This window comes from Microtus oregoni, unplaced genomic scaffold (assembly GCF_018167655.1).
Source record: "Microtus oregoni isolate MIOR12 unplaced genomic scaffold, Mior012 000003F_ref0000135, whole genome shotgun sequence".
Classification (NCBI taxonomy): Eukaryota; Metazoa; Chordata; class Mammalia; order Rodentia; family Cricetidae; genus Microtus; species Microtus oregoni.
The window spans coordinates 48,880,995-48,898,542 of NW_024543062.1; the positions used below are offsets into that span (position 1 = coordinate 48,880,995).

General features: G+C 51.0%; 1 protein-coding gene across 2 annotated transcripts in view; it reads right to left on the reverse strand.

The window, feature by feature from the left end:
• The window catches only part of Gli2 (GLI family zinc finger 2), a 169,055-nt gene that overhangs the window by 5,968 nt on the left and 145,539 nt on the right, over positions 1–17,548 (reverse strand). For both annotated transcript variants that reach the window (XM_041648623.1, XM_041648622.1), the window contains 6 exons: positions 16,576–16,698; positions 11,636–11,770; positions 7,852–8,001; positions 6,125–6,289; positions 2,466–2,747; positions 182–518 (listed from right to left, as the gene is read on the reverse strand). In XM_041648623.1, coding sequence (XP_041504557.1) covers positions 182–518; positions 2,466–2,747; positions 6,125–6,289; positions 7,852–8,001; positions 11,636–11,770; positions 16,576–16,698 — 1,192 coding nt within the window. The remainder of the gene's footprint in view (positions 1–181; positions 519–2,465; positions 2,748–6,124; positions 6,290–7,851; positions 8,002–11,635; positions 11,771–16,575; positions 16,699–17,548) is intronic.

Here is a 17,548-nt window from a genome sequence, read left to right on the forward strand (position 1 = left end):
CTTCAGTTCTCTCTCTCTCTCTCTCTCTCTCTCTCCCTTTCTTTCTTTTTTAATAAGACATTGAGAACCTGAAACCATCGATCTGTCTCATTGTGGGTAGTCAGTAAGACTGCAAGGTGCCTGGAGAGAAAACAGCCCCAGGCTCTCTCCTACCTGGGCTTTTAAGCCCCGCATCACTCACCATTTGCTGGGAGGGGAGGCAGCTTGGTGTTGCGGGTGTGCGGAGCTGGGCCGGCCCATGAGCAGGAATCTTTGAGTGACTTGAGTTTCTCTCTCTTCAGCTGCTCAAAGCGATGCATGGTGGTCATGTGTTTGCGCAGCTGCAGGCCACCAGTGGAGGGGGCGGCCAAGGCTGAGGTGTCAGCTCCTGGAGACGGGTCATCCAGTGCCGTCAGGTCTCCCAGACTTCCTGGCCCTGTCCCCGGCATCTCCACGCCACTGTCATTGTTGGGGGCACTGCCCAGGGGAGAGGGCTCGCTGCTGCAGGATGACTGGGCCCCGGGGCTGGACTGACACAGCTGTAGGGACAAGGCAGAAGGCACAGGCTCAGAGGGTGTGAGAAGTCATCTGGTCCTGAGCCCACTCCACATTCATACCCTGCTGTGTTTGATTGGGCAGGGACAGGAGGAAGCAGGGAACAACTTTGAAGAGACACTTGCGACCCATCCCTTGTCTGCCTGCAGGAGATGGTTAAGTCCACCCTTGAGCTTCTTTCCCAACGATGAGATTGACCCAAACTGCCTTCTACATGAGCAAGGATTTGTCCTATTGTAAGTAGAAGGTGACTACGGTTGCCCACAATGAAGTGAGGGGTAACAGAAGTCGGGCGACTTGCTGGCTAGGTGCCTCCTACTGCACAGAGTGCTCTCTTTAGGCCAGGGGAGGAGCAGGGAGCTAAGGCGTGTAGCCATTGCCTGCACGGCCACTCCACACTGGCTACATACCAACTTGACAGTCTAGACTCACCTGGAAGAGATTCTTGATAAGGAATGATCTAGATCAGATTGGTCTGTGTGCATGTCTGTGGGGGACTGTCTTGATTATTAATGGAATGTAGGAAGACCTAGGTTGAATGTGAGTGGTGGGTCCTGAACTGTCGGAGAGAAGACAGCCAGTTGAGAAAAGCAGCAGACAGCACTGCTGCGGACTGCGGATGTGACACACTTAGCTGCTTGACTTCCTGCCTCGACTTCCCAGAAATGATGGGTAGGGATCTGGAATTGTAACTCAAATCCTTTCCTCACACTTGCCATTCCTGGCTTTTTGCTGGAGTATTTGCTGTAGCCACAGAAATGAAAGTGGAATACTTGGCTCTCCCTCTGGGCTGGGGTGGGGCCGGCAAATAAGTCAACACCACAGCCCTCTACAGCATCCAGTGTGGCCTGAGATTGGCCCCACAAGCAAACCCTAGATGCAGTAGTTTAAGGCTCATTTCTGGATCAAATGCCTTCCCTGTCCCTGCCTCTTCCTTGGGAAAACACAATAATAATACATGCCCAGGTTAGTGGAGATGCTTCCAGCCAGCAGGACTCTGTAGGCCTTGACCACGGTGCCCTCCACTAGTCTTTGCTCCATCTAGCCCAGACTCACCCCTGCTCTCCCTTGATCCCCAGACCTCACCCCTGCCCTCCCTTGCTCTCCAGACCTCACCCCTGCTCTTCCTTGATCCCCAGACCTCACCCTTTCCCTCCCTTGCTCCCCAGACTCACCTCTGCCCTCCCTTGATCTCTACCCTTACCCGCCTTCCCTTGCTCTCCAGACCTCGCCCCTGCCCTCCTTTGTTCCCCAGACCTCATCCCTGCCTTCCCTTGCTCCCCACACCTCACTCATGCCCTTTCTTGCTTTGGATTCCTTGCTCCCCACACCTGCTGGCCTCTCTCTTGCTGCCTACCTTTACCTACTACCATAGCGTCACCTGCTTCTCCAAAGATCAGTTCCACCTCTGCCCAGTCAGGGGCCTGAGACCATATCCCAGTCCACCCTCTCACCCTGGGCACCCGCACCCCCACCCCATTCCTCTGCTCACCTCAGTAGCGTCTATCCTTAGGGGAGGTACAGTTGGGAAAAAGAGGTGGAGACAAAGAACAGGTGGTTAGAACGAAAGGAGCAGAGGCTAGAGTGGGGACGACACAGACACGGACAGAGGGGTGGGAACCCACAGTGGTACCCAGGTTCTGGATGAGGAGGCAAACATCCTGTGCAGAGCATCACGGAGGAAGGGCATCCCGAGCCCCAGCCTCAGTTGCCCAGCAGGAGCTGGGTCAGAGAAGGTGACTGAAACAAGACAGGTTTCATGAGGGGGTGCAAGGTGATAAAGGAGGAAAGTTGAGCTGGAGCAAGGTGGGGCATCACTCCATTCTGAGAAGGGGGTACCTTAGCAGAACCCTCAGAGGGGCTGGGCTTTTGGGCCTTGTGCAGAGCTGGGGAACTGCCCTCTGCCAGTTGGGCACCCAGCTCTGTCTTACCCCAGAGCTCTCTGTCTTGATGGCTTTGATATGCAGGCAGTCCTCCACAGTGTGGCTGGTGCTACTGGCCTCCACACCGTCCTCAGATCCCCGGCCACCGGGCTCGCCACTGGCCTCATTGTCCCCATTCTCTTTGAGCAGTGGCGCACGGAGGTGCACATCATTGCGTTGCTTCTTAGTGACATGGGCATCTGGTCCATGGACCGTCTTCACATGCTTACGGAGAGAGCTGGGGTCTGTGTACCTCTTGGTGCAGCCCGGGATCTTGCAGATGTAGGGTTTCTAGGAGGAGAGTCAGGCCTGGGTTATGGATGGGGGCCTAAGGACAAACTCTAAATGGGTGCAATGCCTGTTCTGAAGCCATTCTACATTCCCTGGCAGCCCTGGATGGCACAGGGACTAAGGGCTCCAACATCTTCACAGTCTATAGATGGAGTGCACCAGGTCAAGCCCACAGGAGCCTGGCCTCTCCATATACCTGGTGTACTTACTACCCTTGCATATGGAGGAGGTGCACTCTCAAAAGAACTCTTGCCACAAAAAGCTGGTGACACAGACCAGAAAGAGTGTGGGAAAGACCCACATGCTCCCCCAGGAACCGGGACTAGGATTTCAAGCTCATTAGACCTTTCTGTCTCTGTCAAAAGCAGATAGGATCAAGGAAACTTTCAGTCACATGGCCATGGGGTGCACACTTGAGTAACTGAACATCTAGTCTCTGTACTAGGATTGGTTACACTCAAATCCACAGACACAAACCACCACATACATATTCCTAACCCTGCACATATCTTCTTCACACACACATAACATACATACACACATATAAACCACTCTCACTTGCCGTGGAACAATTTTTGTACGCTGTAAATATGTATTGCTCTCATTGCTAATAAAAGGCTGATTGGCCAATGGCTAGGCAGGAGAGCGGGGGAGGGGGCAGAAAGAATGCTGGGAAGAAAGATGGAGTCAGAGGAGTCATGAGCAGATGCAGAGAGAAGCAAGATGAACATGCTGTGTTGAAAGAAGGTACCACCACATGGCAGAGGGTAGATAAGAAATACGGGTTAAGTTAAAATGTAAGAGTTAGCTAATCACAAGCCTGAGCTGTCAACAGAACATTTATAATCATTAATAACTCTCTATATTGTTATTTGGGAAGCGGCTGGCAGAACAGAGCTGATTGCGGTCCTGAGGAAAAACTCTACCTACTTGCACTCATATCTACGCAAACACGGGTATACCTACAAACCACTTGGCCCCACATACTCATATCTACGCAAACACGGGTATACCTACAAACCACTTGGCCCCACATACTCATATCTACGCAAACATGGGTATACCTACAAACCACTTGGCCCCACATACTCATATCTACGCAAACACGGGTATACCTACAAACCACTTGGCCCCACATACTCATATCTACACAAACATGGGTATACCTACAAACCACTTGGCCCTACATACTCATATCTACGCAAACACAGGTATACCTACAAACCACTTGGCCCCACATACTCATATCTACGCAAACACGGGTATACCTACAAACCACTTGGCCCCACATACTCATATCTACGCAAACATGGGTATACCTATAAACCACTTGGCCCCACATACTCATATCTACGCAAACATGGGTATACCTACAAACCACTTGGCCCCACATACTCTCCATATTGGCACCCACCACGTACATACAAACGCACAACACACATGTAAATACCTCCATACATGTATACATGTTCCCATATATACATGTGCAAAAAGTACTTATTTATATACATGAGCATCTTATATCTATATACAGATATTTATGTACCACCCTCACACATAAGCACATATATATCCACTATATGTTAATATTCCAATACACACAGATATAAATCTGTAACATATCTTACTCCCACATCTATACATGTGCATATAAATTCACACGTCTTAACACCAACTATATACTTCTGTCCATACATACATACATACCCATATTCCTCCCAAGGCTAGCTCCAGTCTAGAGAGACTCTAAGGGGCCCAGAAACCTTTGAGAATGCCTCTAACTTCTGACATGCACTGAAGAAAGGTCTCTTTGGGGCCCACGCTGTATCTAAGCTGTTAGAAATACTCTTTTCCCTAGGGCTGGAGAGATGGCTCAGTGGGTTAGAGTACTTGTTGCTTCCAGGTCCTTGCAGAGGACCTGGGTTCAATTCCCAGTACCTATATGGTGTCTTGCAACCACCTGTAACTTTAGTCCCAGGAGATCTGACCCTGTTTTCTGACTGGGCACATACATGATGCAGACACACACAGGCAAAACATTCATATATAGGCAAAACATTTATATATAAAAAATTACACACACACACACACACACACACACACACACACACACTGGTCTGCCTGAACCACAGGGATTGTATAGATGAGCTGTGACTGGGAGTTCCTGTTGAGTTCCTTCCTTGGGTCTCTTAGGCCTGTCCAGGAGCTCCGTTTGCTCTGAGCTCTGAGCAGGCAGTTGGTAGCCTAGTGGAGCCTACGCGATACCTTCCTCTGGAGCAGGAGCTGCCACATGGACAGAGGGCTGAAGGCACCAGGGCAGCTGTTCTGTAGGCAGACACCTACTTGTGGGTAAAGCAATGGCCCAGCATAGTTTCACAGCTTCAGAGAGGCCAGCCAGCCTGGCTCTCGGCCTGTGGCACCTCTAAGAGGCCGTATCACCTCTCTGATTGCCAGTTTCCTTATCTGTGACCCAGGCAGCAGAAGCCATTCAATGGCCAGAGAAGCAGGGAGCAAACTACATTTCAGGACATGCTTACAACTTGAAAACCGGGAAGCTCTCCGCATGTGTTATTTTTCAGGCACCATACACCTGCATTTCTGAGAAGGGTCTCTCATTGTCCTGGATCATGCCCAGCTAGACTGGCTGGCCAGTGAACCCCAGGGACTGCCTGCCTCCACCTCCCCAGTACTGGGGCTATAAACATATATCACGATGTCCAGCTTTAAGAGCATTAGTTTTGATTTCAGTTTCTGCAGATGGTGGCATCTGTATGTATTACAGACACGAGGAAACTGAGGTGCAGAGTGTCAGTGTACCACGAAGCTTTATGAAGTATGTGCTGTTTCGGGGAGAGGCTACGGTGTAAAGAGGGAGACCTGCTGGTATGCAGGACTTGTGTAAGGAGAGGGGCTGGTGGGGGCGGAGGCACCTGGCACATGGTTTGTGCTGGCTAGCTTTATCTATGTAGTATCATGTGGGGAAGAGAGTCTCAGTGAGAGACTGTTTTGGATTGGCCTATGGACATGTCTGTGGGTGTTGTCTTAATTACTCTGATTGATAAGGGAAGACCCAGCCGACTGTGGGCAGACCATTCCCTAGGCTGGAGGCAGTGAACTGGATGACAGCAGAGATGGAGCTGAGTACCGGCAATCAAGAAAGCAAGCATGCATGCGTTCATTTCGCTCTGGACTGCAGATGTGGTGTATATAACTAGCTGAGATTTCTGACTTGACAACAGACTGTAACCTAGAATTAAAGGTCGAACTGAGTCCCTTTTTGTCACGGTAACGCATCACAGCAATAGAAATGAAATAGAACAACAATCAAGGGCAACGCATTCACACATGGCGGGCCCATCCCAGGCACGAGTACGTACCTCATTGGAGTGAGTGCGGTTCTGGTGTTTGGCACGGTCCGAGGCATTGGAGAAGGCCTTGTTGCAGCCCTCATGCTCACACACATACGGCTTCTCCCCGGTGTGGGACCGCAGGTGTGTCTTTAGGTTCTCCAGGCGAGAGTAGGCCTTGGAGCAGCCTTCAAACTGGAAGGAGGTGGATTGGTCAGAAAGAACACTCCACACGCAACTCAGGCAGCTGGACTCAGGGGCTCCCCTCCACCCCTCCATCCCATTCCTTGCTCCCTCCTGTGGCACTCAGTCCCACTGTGCACCCCAAAGAATGCATGATGGTGGTAATGACAGTTACTCTCTCCTCTAGGAACACTGGAAAGGCTGAAAGCGTAAGGCAAAACTCAGATATATCAAAGACCTCGACAGACGAGCTTTACTGTGAAATACATGAGCTCACATGTGTGGCATTTATATAAACAAAAGCACACATTTATAAGCTGTCCAAATCGTCACCTTCTACAATCCTGTCAGCAGTATGTGAAGGTTCTGATTTTCCACAGCCTAGCTCTTAACTGTCTTTTGTTTCGTTATGGGTGTTTGGTCTGTACTTAAATCTGCACACCACACGTGGCCCTGGTGTCCAAAGCACCAAGAAGAGGGTAATGGATCCTCTGGACCTGGACTTACGGCTGATCAGGAGCTGCCATGTTGGTACTGGGAACTGAACCTGGGTCCCTTGAAGAGGTGCGACTGCTCTGAAATGCTCAACTATCTCTCCAGTTCCTGCTTTATTTTGTTTTTGAGACAGATTCTCATACAGCCCAGGCTGGCCTCAAACTCACTGTGTAGCCAAGGATGGCCTTGACCTTCTGATCTAGCCTCCAACTCCTAAGTGCTGGCGTTAAAAGCACACACCATCACACTCAGAGTATGTGCTACATGTAAGCATGCACCATCACACTCAGGGTATGTGCTACTGGGGACGGAACCCAGGGCCTGTGCAAGCATGCACCATCACTCTCAGTGCGTGTTATACTGGGGGCGGAAGCCAGGGCTTGTGCAAGCATGCACCATCACACTCAGGGTATGCTCTACTGGGGACGGAAGCCAGGGCCTCGTGCATGCTAGGCAAGTACTCTATCAGCTGAGCTATTTTTCCCACTATCCCTGGCAAACTCTTAGAAGAAAACAAAGTAGGAGGGATGGTTAAATCACTGTGGCCACAGGTTAGGTAGCCATTTCTAAGACACAACACCTAAAATTTGGATTTTACTAAATTAAGCTTTTGTGCTTCAAATGATATGATCCAGAAAATGAAGACAACAGAGAGAATTGGAAAAATATTTGCAAACTGTATCTGATAATGACCTAAAACTTAGCTACAAAAGAATTTTTGTAACCAAGCAGCAAAATGACAAGTACTGTTTCCCAAAGAAGATGTACAGATAGGGACCAGGGACATGTCTCGATGTACACAGGTGCTTGCTGCCAACCCTGATGCCAGGTTCACCGTCTCTGGGACCCACACAGTGGAAGGAGAAAACAGATTCTGGCAAGCCGTTCTCTGACTTCTAGGCATATCTCATCCCCCGCCCCTACTACATAAACAAATGTTACTAAAATGTTTTAAATGTGCAAACAGCTAGTCTGATATCATCTGTTATCGGAAACACCAGCTGAAGCCATAGTTAGTGCTGGGGTCAGGGCCCGCTAGTGGCTGGGCCCGCGCGGCTCTGCAGTAGGAGGAGGCTCACCGTGCACTTGTGCGGCTTCTCACCCGTGTGCCTGCGCATGTGGACAACCAGCATATACTGGGCCTTGAAGGGCTTCTGCTCTCTCGTGCAGGCCTGCCAGCGGCACACGAACTCCTTCTTCTCCCCATGAATGTGCTCGTTGTTGATGTGCTGTACGGAGGTGAGACAAGTGGTGGTGGTGAGTTCAAGGGTCACCTCCCTGGGCACAAGCGCTCTTCCCACAATCGCTCCTGCCCTCAATGGACCGTCATCCCACCCCAAAGCCTCTACCGAGGACACACAGACGCCTCAGTAAGGATCACTACGTGTATGTGCACACTCGTGTGTGTGTGTTTGTGTGTGTGTCGGCTCTGTCTGTCTGCCCCCAACCCTGCCTCTATGCCTTTGATGCCAGAGGTACACAGCTCTACTTCACCAAGGGCAAGGAGCCAAGAGACCATAGACTGCACTTTCCGAAACCGTGAGCCAAAGCAGCTCCTCTGTGGCCTAAACTGGCTCTGTCAGGCAGCTGGCTGCTACAACTCCAAGGTAAGTAACTCACCACTCATTCCCCTGACTTCCCCAAGTCACAGAAGAATACAAGGAAATAAAAGGAACGCGGCAGGGAGAGGAGGTTGGAAGAAGCTTCTCACTGTCTAATCCTGGGAATTCCAGCACCATTAGCATTTGCTGTGAAGATTGTTGATGGGGAGATAATACTTTAAAATTAAATGTTCAAATAGTGACAAACCGCATTTAGCCTTGAGTATGGATGGCCTTGAATATGGCCTTGTTCTTCTCCTAGGTATTTTCTGGGAACATCAGTGAGTCTGAAAATACATCACTTCCTATGCAGAGCTGTGAACCAGGGATGGGTCTGTTAGCTGGAAGTCTGTCAGTGAACAACAGGAGCAGGATCCACCCACGAGCTCACGGAGGTCGCAGAGCTGCCACGAGAGTTCATGCTAATTGACAGCTTGGCAGATCTAGAATCACCTGAGAGACGATCCCCTGGGCGGGCCTATGACACCAGGTGACGCTATAAGGCAGGAAGCCCCGCCCACTGGTTAGGGGGTCCCTTGACTGGGATCCTGGACTGGATAAACGGTGCAAGGGCAGGGAGCAGCAGCCCGCCCTCCTTCCTGTTTCCTTATGGTGAATGCGGTGGATGATGTGGATGATGCGGTGGATGCGGTGGATGCGCTATGACCACCTAGACTTTCCCGCCAGGATGGACAGCGCCCTGGACTGCGAGAGAAAACAAACCTTTCCCTCACGTTGCTTTTGCCTGGGTATTGTATCACAGCAGCAGAAAGCAGTCCTTTGAGAAAGTCACCTAAACTGTAGCAAGGCTATCATCTTAAGGACACTTATGTGTGGCTCTCCCCAGAGAAGCCCACACCCATATGTGGGCGTGTCTCCCCCCTTCCCCTTAGCCCCTCTCTTCCTATTAACCCCCATGCTTACATTTATGCTAAACTATCTTAACAAACTGCAATTCGGAGGCTGGTGAGAAAGCTCCATGGGTCTCTGTCTGCTTCCCAAACCAACAAACCAGAGTTTGCTCCCCAGGCCCCATGTGGTAGGAGAAAACCGACTCTCACAAGTTGTCCTCTGACCCCCACAAGCGTGCTGTGGTACATGCAGAAGCATAGACCAAATAAACAAATGTGTGTTAAAACAAACAACTCCATCTCTGCTATTTACTGACTTAGCCTGAGAGTCTCGGTTGTGATGAAGTCATGAGTCTTCGGTCTGAGCTGATGTTTCTGCAGTTAGCAGCAGGGGCTTCGTCTCCCACCCCCACTCATCATCGGAGACCCTTCCCATTGCCCATTCCATCCAGTGTGTAGAGGTCACTGTGCGACCCCTTCAGATAATCCCCAGCTGGTACACCTCTTTGTTCCATCTTTGTTTCCCAATTAGCTATCAAGGGCTAGTTCCTGGGGAGGGAGCTCAATGGTAAGATGCTTGTTCAGCCTGTGTGAGACCCTAGGCCCAAACCTCACCCCAAATACTTCTGTGTGTGTGTGTGTCCGTATGTGTGAGGATGCGCATGGAGGCAGAGGCCAGCACAGCCTGTCTCCCCCTGACGTTTTTGAGACAGGGTCTCTCACTGAACCTGGGTTTACTAATTCAGCAAGGCCAGCTGGTCAGTGAGCTTCAGGGGTCTTTGTCCCTCCATCTCCCCAGTGCCGGAACTATAGACCAAGCACCACCACACTTGGCCTTTTATGTGGGTGCTAGAGATCAGCACACAGGGCTTGAGGTTTGCATGACAAGCACCTGTCAGACTGAACTATCTCTCTGGCTCCTTCCCTGATGGAATTAGCTGATGAGTAAAGGCTGCCCACATACCCCAGGCGAGGCTCAGGGCCTGGCCTATGGGGACACAGTGATTATGGTGACATTCTTGAGGTATGAGCAGCAGGTGCTGGCTAAATGTGCGGTGTGGCAGACATACTGATACTCCTGCTTCAGAGATGTGCACAGGAGGGGGAAATGAAGCTTCCTCAGCTCTGCCCGAGAGGGACCCTTAACTGTGGGCTCAAGGCACGGTGCCAGGCTGACCCTGGGGCTAAACAGCTTAGATGATGAGCAAGGCAGGCCAGCCAAGGACACAGCAATGCCACTGCCTGACTTCTCTGTATTTTACAGGGTACTCCGAGGAAATGTAAACTCATGCTGTAGTCTCTCCCAGACAAAGACATTTACAACCCACACAGCTGCCAGGAACCGAGTGGCAGCACCTTGTCCTAGAAGATGAAAAGCCACCGGCCCAGTGCCCCGTGCAGCATGCCCGACTGTCAAGCGTAGATAACACAACCTTGGGAGTAAGGAAAAGAGCAGCCCTCTGAACTTCCAGAAAACCCTTCTCCTCCAGCTCCCATTTCCATTCATAAAGCCTTTCAAATGAGAAAAATGCTTCCTGACTACGCCTTTCATTTTTTTCTTATTGGTTTACTTAGCAAGAAATTGTTAATAATGGACGGGGCTCTGGCTTGCCATCCGTCTTCCCAGAGCACAGAGAGGCAGCACCAGGCAAAGCAGATCCTCTCTGGAGAGCAGAGAGCTCTTTCCAGGACCAGGTAGATACGATTCCCTCGGGCCACAGAGATAGCTCTGGAACGCCCTTCTGGGTCAAGACAGGACTCTAGCTGAGGAATTCTGTCTGCTAGGTACTTCCCCCTGGGTTTCTGAGGCAGAGACTCTCAGTGGCCTGGAACTCAGGAGGAAGGCTAGGTTGGTTGGCCTGAGATCTTCAGGCATGCATCTCTCTTGGCCTTCTCATTGCTTGGAGTAAAATCATCTGACACCATGCCCAGTTCTTTTAAAAAGGGAACTAAAACCAGGCCTTCCAAGCACTCTGCCAGTGAGCTGTCTCCACAGCCACGGAGCACATCTTTTTATATTGTCACCTCTGGACTTTTGCTAGAGCCCAGTTCCAGCCCAAGCACTATCCACTCTTTAGCCTAAGGGCTTGAACCTGCAACACACAGCTCTGATAATCATTTCCTCCCTGGTTTACTGCGAGAGGTCGACAATATGGATTCAAGTTCTAGAATGAACTTCCTGGGCATGTGGACTGCAGCTCAGAGCACCCAGTCTTGCTACCCTGCACCCGAGCTGGGGAAGGCGCCTCTTCAGTATTTCATGCATGTGTTTGGGGTGAGGTGAGGAGGCTCTAAGGCACCCAGTCATGATACCACCCATGTGCAGAGGATGGGGATCCCCCTTTGCAGAACAGGCCGTGAAAGGCTCCAGATCCTCCATCCCTCCGCAGCGGCTGAGGTCAGAGGCTTACATGCACCAGCTGCTCCTGGGTGTCATATTCCTTGGTGCAGTCTGCCCAGTGGCAGTTGGTCTCGTAGATGACCACCTCGGCCTCCTGTTTGCAGTCATCCCTGTCCAGGTCTTCCTTGAGATCGGCCAGCTGCTCCTGGGAGAAGGGAAGACCCACATCCACATGAGTCATGCCTGGGGACCCAGTCCTGAGGGTAGCATGAGATTAACCTCAGGAGTTCATACTAAGGACTCTTCGTTGGCACATGTGAGGACACACATTCATATACAATATATGTACTCATGTTATACGCATGCACATATACAATGCACACACATGTGGACACACCTGACATATACATACAGAGTCACACTCATTCCCACTTTCCTCAGCCCAACCTTAGGAAACCATGGTCGCAGGCGAGAGTCCTGGGCCCTTCCTGTTCTGTCATGAAGCTGTTCTGACCAGGGCATCCTCCCCTCCTGATCTGTATGTAAGTAGGAGAAAGGAAGACCCTGACTTCTGCCTCTGTGGTTCAGTTTCCACTATGGGTAGCTGAGGCGAGCCCTATAGCCGCTGGAGCGGGAAAAGTGTGTGGGGGTCCTGCCTGGACAAACAGGAAACCCCAAGTCCTCGGCCTTCCAAATCACCTTTTCATACTGTTTCCTCTTCCTCAAGTGCACGAGGGCACTCAGCTGCCATCAGCACAGGGCCACTGTCTGTCAGATTCACTGCAGAGAGGATGCAGACCCCACAGACTGTGTTGTCGGGCGTGTTTCCCTGCCACAGCTCACAGCCAGGGAAACTGAGGCTCAGAGCAATGGACTCTCCTCTCCACAGCAAATCCTAGTGTGTAGTAGCCTACACCTGGACCTGCGTCCCCTTCTGGTCAGCTTTAACTGTCAATCTGACACAGCCTGAGTCACCTGAGGAGGGAGCCTCAAATGAGGAGTGCCTAGGTCAGATTTGTCAGGGATTGTCTTGTTAACTGATATAGCAGGACCTGTGGGCGGCACCATAGCTAAGGCCCACGGTTCTCAGGTGCATAAGAAAGCTAGCTGAGCAGAAACTAGCAACAACACTCCGTAACTTCTGCTTTAGCTTCCTGCCCTGGCTTCCCTCGGGGACGGATCTGGCCCGGAGGTGTAGGCTACTACGCCTACTTTTCTCTCATACTTGAGTTTGGTCAGAATGTTTTATCACAGTGATACCATGGAAATGCAATACTCTTTTGACCACAGTAGCGCTATGAGGCCATTTCAAAGATCGGATCACAAGGGACTTCCCTGGAATGGTAGCAAGGGATAGGTGCAGGCGCCCCAGGCTGGCAGCAAGGTCCAGGGAGGGCTTGTGAAGTCTGTTGAGGACCATCCAGTGTTCAACGGAGCTGCCAAGCATTCTGGGAGCCAAACCAAGGCCAGGGGCAGTTATAAAGATTTGCTTTACTGTTCAATTTATTTTTAAAAACAGTAGGAATGTATCCAGTATTTCTGAAAGAGCTTCTGGGGTGTGGAGAAAGCTCAAGGACATTTGCCTAACACACAAGACCCCAGTTTAATTCCCTGTACTGCAAAACAAAGAAAACAAACTAAGGAAGAGCCTCCAGGGAAACAAGAAACTGCTGGCTAACAGGGACAAGCTCTTGCCAGGTTAAGAACTCTCGTGTCCATGGCACGGGTCACTTAGGGACACTGAGTTCATCTCAGAAGTTCAGGATTTCCCATGGTGGGCCACAGACACAGGCCTTCTCTGATTTTGCACTGGGGCCACACTTTTTCCACAAGGGCTCCCTGATTCACCACCAGGGACCCTCCCAACAAATGCCCTGCTCTGCAGGGGACAAAGCCGCCACACTTGACAAGCAAGCTCACTAGCTCCATAGAGATCTGAACACCTCCCTTCCAGGTGGGTATTCAGCAGCCAGGGGCTCTCGAGATGAGCCTGTGGAGGAGGTAAGAAGGTCTCCTAAGGCAGCACATAGAACGTCTGGAAACATCTTCTCATACACTCCAGGCTCTGCTCAGTTTAGACTGCCCTAAGGGGACCGGGGACCAGCAGGCCCAGCGGTGGGCTGCTCCAAGACCAAAGCAGGAGCTCTCCCAGTCTACAATTTAAGTAAGGGCTTAAACAGAGAGTAAAGTTACTTCTCTGTCTTTTCTGCTGAAGGGAGGCAAGGCCTTGCAATAAACCACACATGGAGGCATGAAGCCTGTCTCCTTGTGAGAAAGAGCCCTCTGCAGTGACTTGAATGGACTCTCCCTGTGCCCCCATCTCTAAATTTATTTGAGACAGGGCTTCGTACAGCTCAAGGCTTGCCTTAAATTCCCAGTCCTCCTGCCTCCACCACCAGAGCGCTGGGATCCCAGGAAGGTACCACCATGCCCAGTGCGCTTTTCCTGTTTTGCTTTGCATGCTATTGGTGTATAGGAAGGCTACAGATGTCTGCATGTTCATTTTGTATCCTACTACTCTGCAGCAGTGTTTATCAACTCTGAGGGTTTCCAGGGGAGTCTTCAGGGCCTTAAGCATGTATAGGGTCACATTATCTGCAAATGAGGATGCACTGGCTCTTCCCTTCCTAGTTGTATCCCATTTCCGTCCCCCTCCCTCTCATCCTATTGTACTAGCTGCAACTCGAAGCACTACGCTGACAAGAGAGGGGAAAGTGGACACGCTTGTCTCCCCGATTTTAGCTTCCCCCAACTTAGTATCATGTTGGATGGATGCAACAATGTAATCACAGTAAGGAAATTAATGAATCAATCTCAGGTTCTTTCTCTTGCTTGTGAGTCCTTGCCTGTAGAGATACATAAAATCCTATCTGTACGGAGGGCATGAGGTAGAAACAAAGCTGTCAGCAGAACAAGGGGATGCTAGTGAGAGTACAGGGAACTGAGAATAGGAAGAATATGCACTTCCATGAAATTGGCCTTATGTAACTTTGTATAATAATAATTTTTTGTGTGTGTGTGTGTATGCATGCCCAGAGAGACACTGAGTGTAGTCCTTATTCCTATCTGTGTAGACTCTGGTTAAGGGTCTCATCATCATGAACTGGAGTGAGTATGTGTGTGTGTACATCTGTTCAGGTATGCTGTTGTGCATGAACTGAAGGCCAGAGGACAGCCTTGGCTGTCATAACTCAGTCACTGCCCACCTGTCTTACTGACACAGGGTCTTCCTGAACTCGGAGCTTGCTGATGCAGCTACGGTCTGACCAGCAAGCCCCAGGGACTCATCTGTCTCTGCCTCCTCAGCACTGAGATTGATTACAGGTACATGTTATCATGTCCAGATTTTAACATGGATGCTGGGGATTCGAACTTAGGTCCTCATGCTTGTGTGGCAAGCACTTTATTGACAGGATCATCTTCCCAGTCACTCGCAAAACAGGTTTGGCTTGTTTGCTTGTTTTGGTATTTTTGTTTGTTTTTAAGGGCTCTGGGTGCAGGGCAGGAAAAAGACCTCTGGGTGGCCTTCCTAGAGTGTAGGGCAGTAATAAGGATCTATCCACGGATGTGGAGTGAGACTCCAAGGTGCTTGGCAGGCACCCATCCTTGGTCCCCTCCCTGTCCTCAACATTCCTGCATGTTTATCTTCCCTGAATGTGTGCTGTCCTCATCAATTTCTGCACACACCCCCTCCCCATGACGGCCAGCCTCTTGGAAACTATGCATCATGTTCAGACTGGCGCTCGTGTCAGTGAAGGGAGAAGAATTTGTCACCAACCCCTCTGTTTGCCTGACAATAAGAGGACCCAATATTTCATGAAAATTAAGTGTCTGGAGCATGCCTGATAGTTTACAGGCCCGATAAAGGATGGGCCAGCAGACTCTGGGAGCCAGGGACTAGAGGCCTGGAGCATTCTTGGTGACTGGGAACACAGATGGAGTAGGCCACTGTGGGGGCTTGGAGCTGAGGCTTAGGGTCACATGGCGGACTTCTGCTCCAAGAGCAGCATTGGCCTACGTGTCTTCCTAGGGAACGCAGCAAGCAGCAAGGCTTCCGGAGGGCTCTGCATTGAGGCCAGGCTCCACTCATGCTGGTCCCAGGCCACAGCTGTTCCATCTGTACTCTTCCCCACCAGGAATTATCCTTCCTCCTACCTGATGTGACCCAGCAGTTAGCATCCAGGTGTCTGCGAGTCGCCTTACCGGGAGCACCGTAGTAGAAGAGGTACAGCAGGGGACTCCAGAAGAGGGGGCAGCCTGAAGGACCAGAGCCAGAGGGCTCCAGGAGAGGGGGCAGCCTGAAGGACCAGAGCCAGAGGGCTCCAGGAGAGGGGGCAGCCTGAAGGACCAGAGCCAGGGGGCTCCAGGAGAGGGGGCAGCCTGAAGGACCAGAGCCAGGGGGCTCCAGGAGAGGGGGCAGCCTGAAGGACCAGAGCCAGGGGGCTCCAGGAGAGGGGGCAGCCTGAAGGACCAGAGCCACTCACGGGACTTGAGCAGTTCAGTCCCTTGGCTGAGGCCGTGAGCATGTGGGGATAATTGTAGCCTGAAGCAGGGTGGAAGGGAAGGAGATGTGCGTGTTCATTCATAAATTTGGCCATAAATGTAGCACATGCAGAATATTCATTTACTCATTTATATTTGATAAAAATGATATACGTTCAGGGTGCTGAGTAAGAGAGTCATGGCTCTATGAGCTCACCTACACTCTTTCTATGTAATGCAGATGGCCATCCATCCACTTGCCCATTCTATCCATTCATACATACATACACCCACCCACCCACCCACCCATCCACCCATCCACCAATCCATCCATCCATTCATCCATCCATCCACCAACCCGCCCACCCGTCCGTCCGTCCATCCATCCACCCACCCACCTACCCACCCACCTACCTTTCTGCTCCTCCCCCTTCTCCCATCCATTCACCACTAGTGCCCAACATCAGCCAAACCAGGAGACCCAACCTGGTCCCAGCCCAAGGACAGCGGCAGTGGGCAGCAGGCTACCTGCGTCAGTCCTAGCGGGGAGGCTGGCCGCAGGCCTTCGGCCTCAGTCTTGACCTTGCTGCGCTTATGAACGGTGATGGGATTCACGGTGCTACTCACGGCTGACTCGCTGCTCTGCTTGCTCTGAGGGAGGAGGCAGAGGACAGAGTGTCATGTAGGCACAAGGCAGAGGACCCCGAATTCTATCAGAGCTGTGGCTCTAGAGTTTGCCCACACAGATCATCTAGGATAACCCTGTATTTGAATGTATGTGTATACATATGTGTGCAGTACATGCTATGTGTGGGTTCACACAATGTATATCTGTGTTCATGAGCACGCACGTATGTGGACATCAGCGGTTATTCTCACGTGTGTCCCTTAGTCCCAACCCACATTGTCTTTTTGAGGGTCTCTCACTGGGACCCGGGACTCCCCAATTAGGCTAGGTTAGCTAGCCAGTAAGCTCCAGAGACCACCTCCCAAGAACTAGCAATACAAGTGTGCATCACCGTGTCTAGCTTTTTATTTTTAAATTTATTTTTTATTTTTCAAGACAGGGCTTCCCTGTGTAGCCCTGGCTGCCCTGGAACTCACTCTGTAGACCAGGCTGGCTTTAACTCAGAGATTCACCTGGCTCTGCCTCCTGAGTGCTGAGATTAAAGGTGTGCACCATCATTGCCGGTCAATGCCTGGCTTTTCAAATGTGTGATCATGCTTGCAAAGAAAACTCTTCACCCACTGAGATGTCTCCTTAGTTTCCCCACCCTTCTGTATTTTGAAGCATCAGAAACAGTCTCTCGGACTGGTCCTCCAACCAGAGCCAGCTGAAGCAGGGAGCCCAGACACCTTGTTTTACACGAGGCATGTATGTCCCTATGTAGCACTGAACCCTGTACATTGAAGGGTTTCTCCAGCCTTTCAAGCTTATTGGACAGAGGACAGACTGAGGGACTGGGAGCTTACCCTGGGTCCAGGTCAGGGCTTCTGGCCC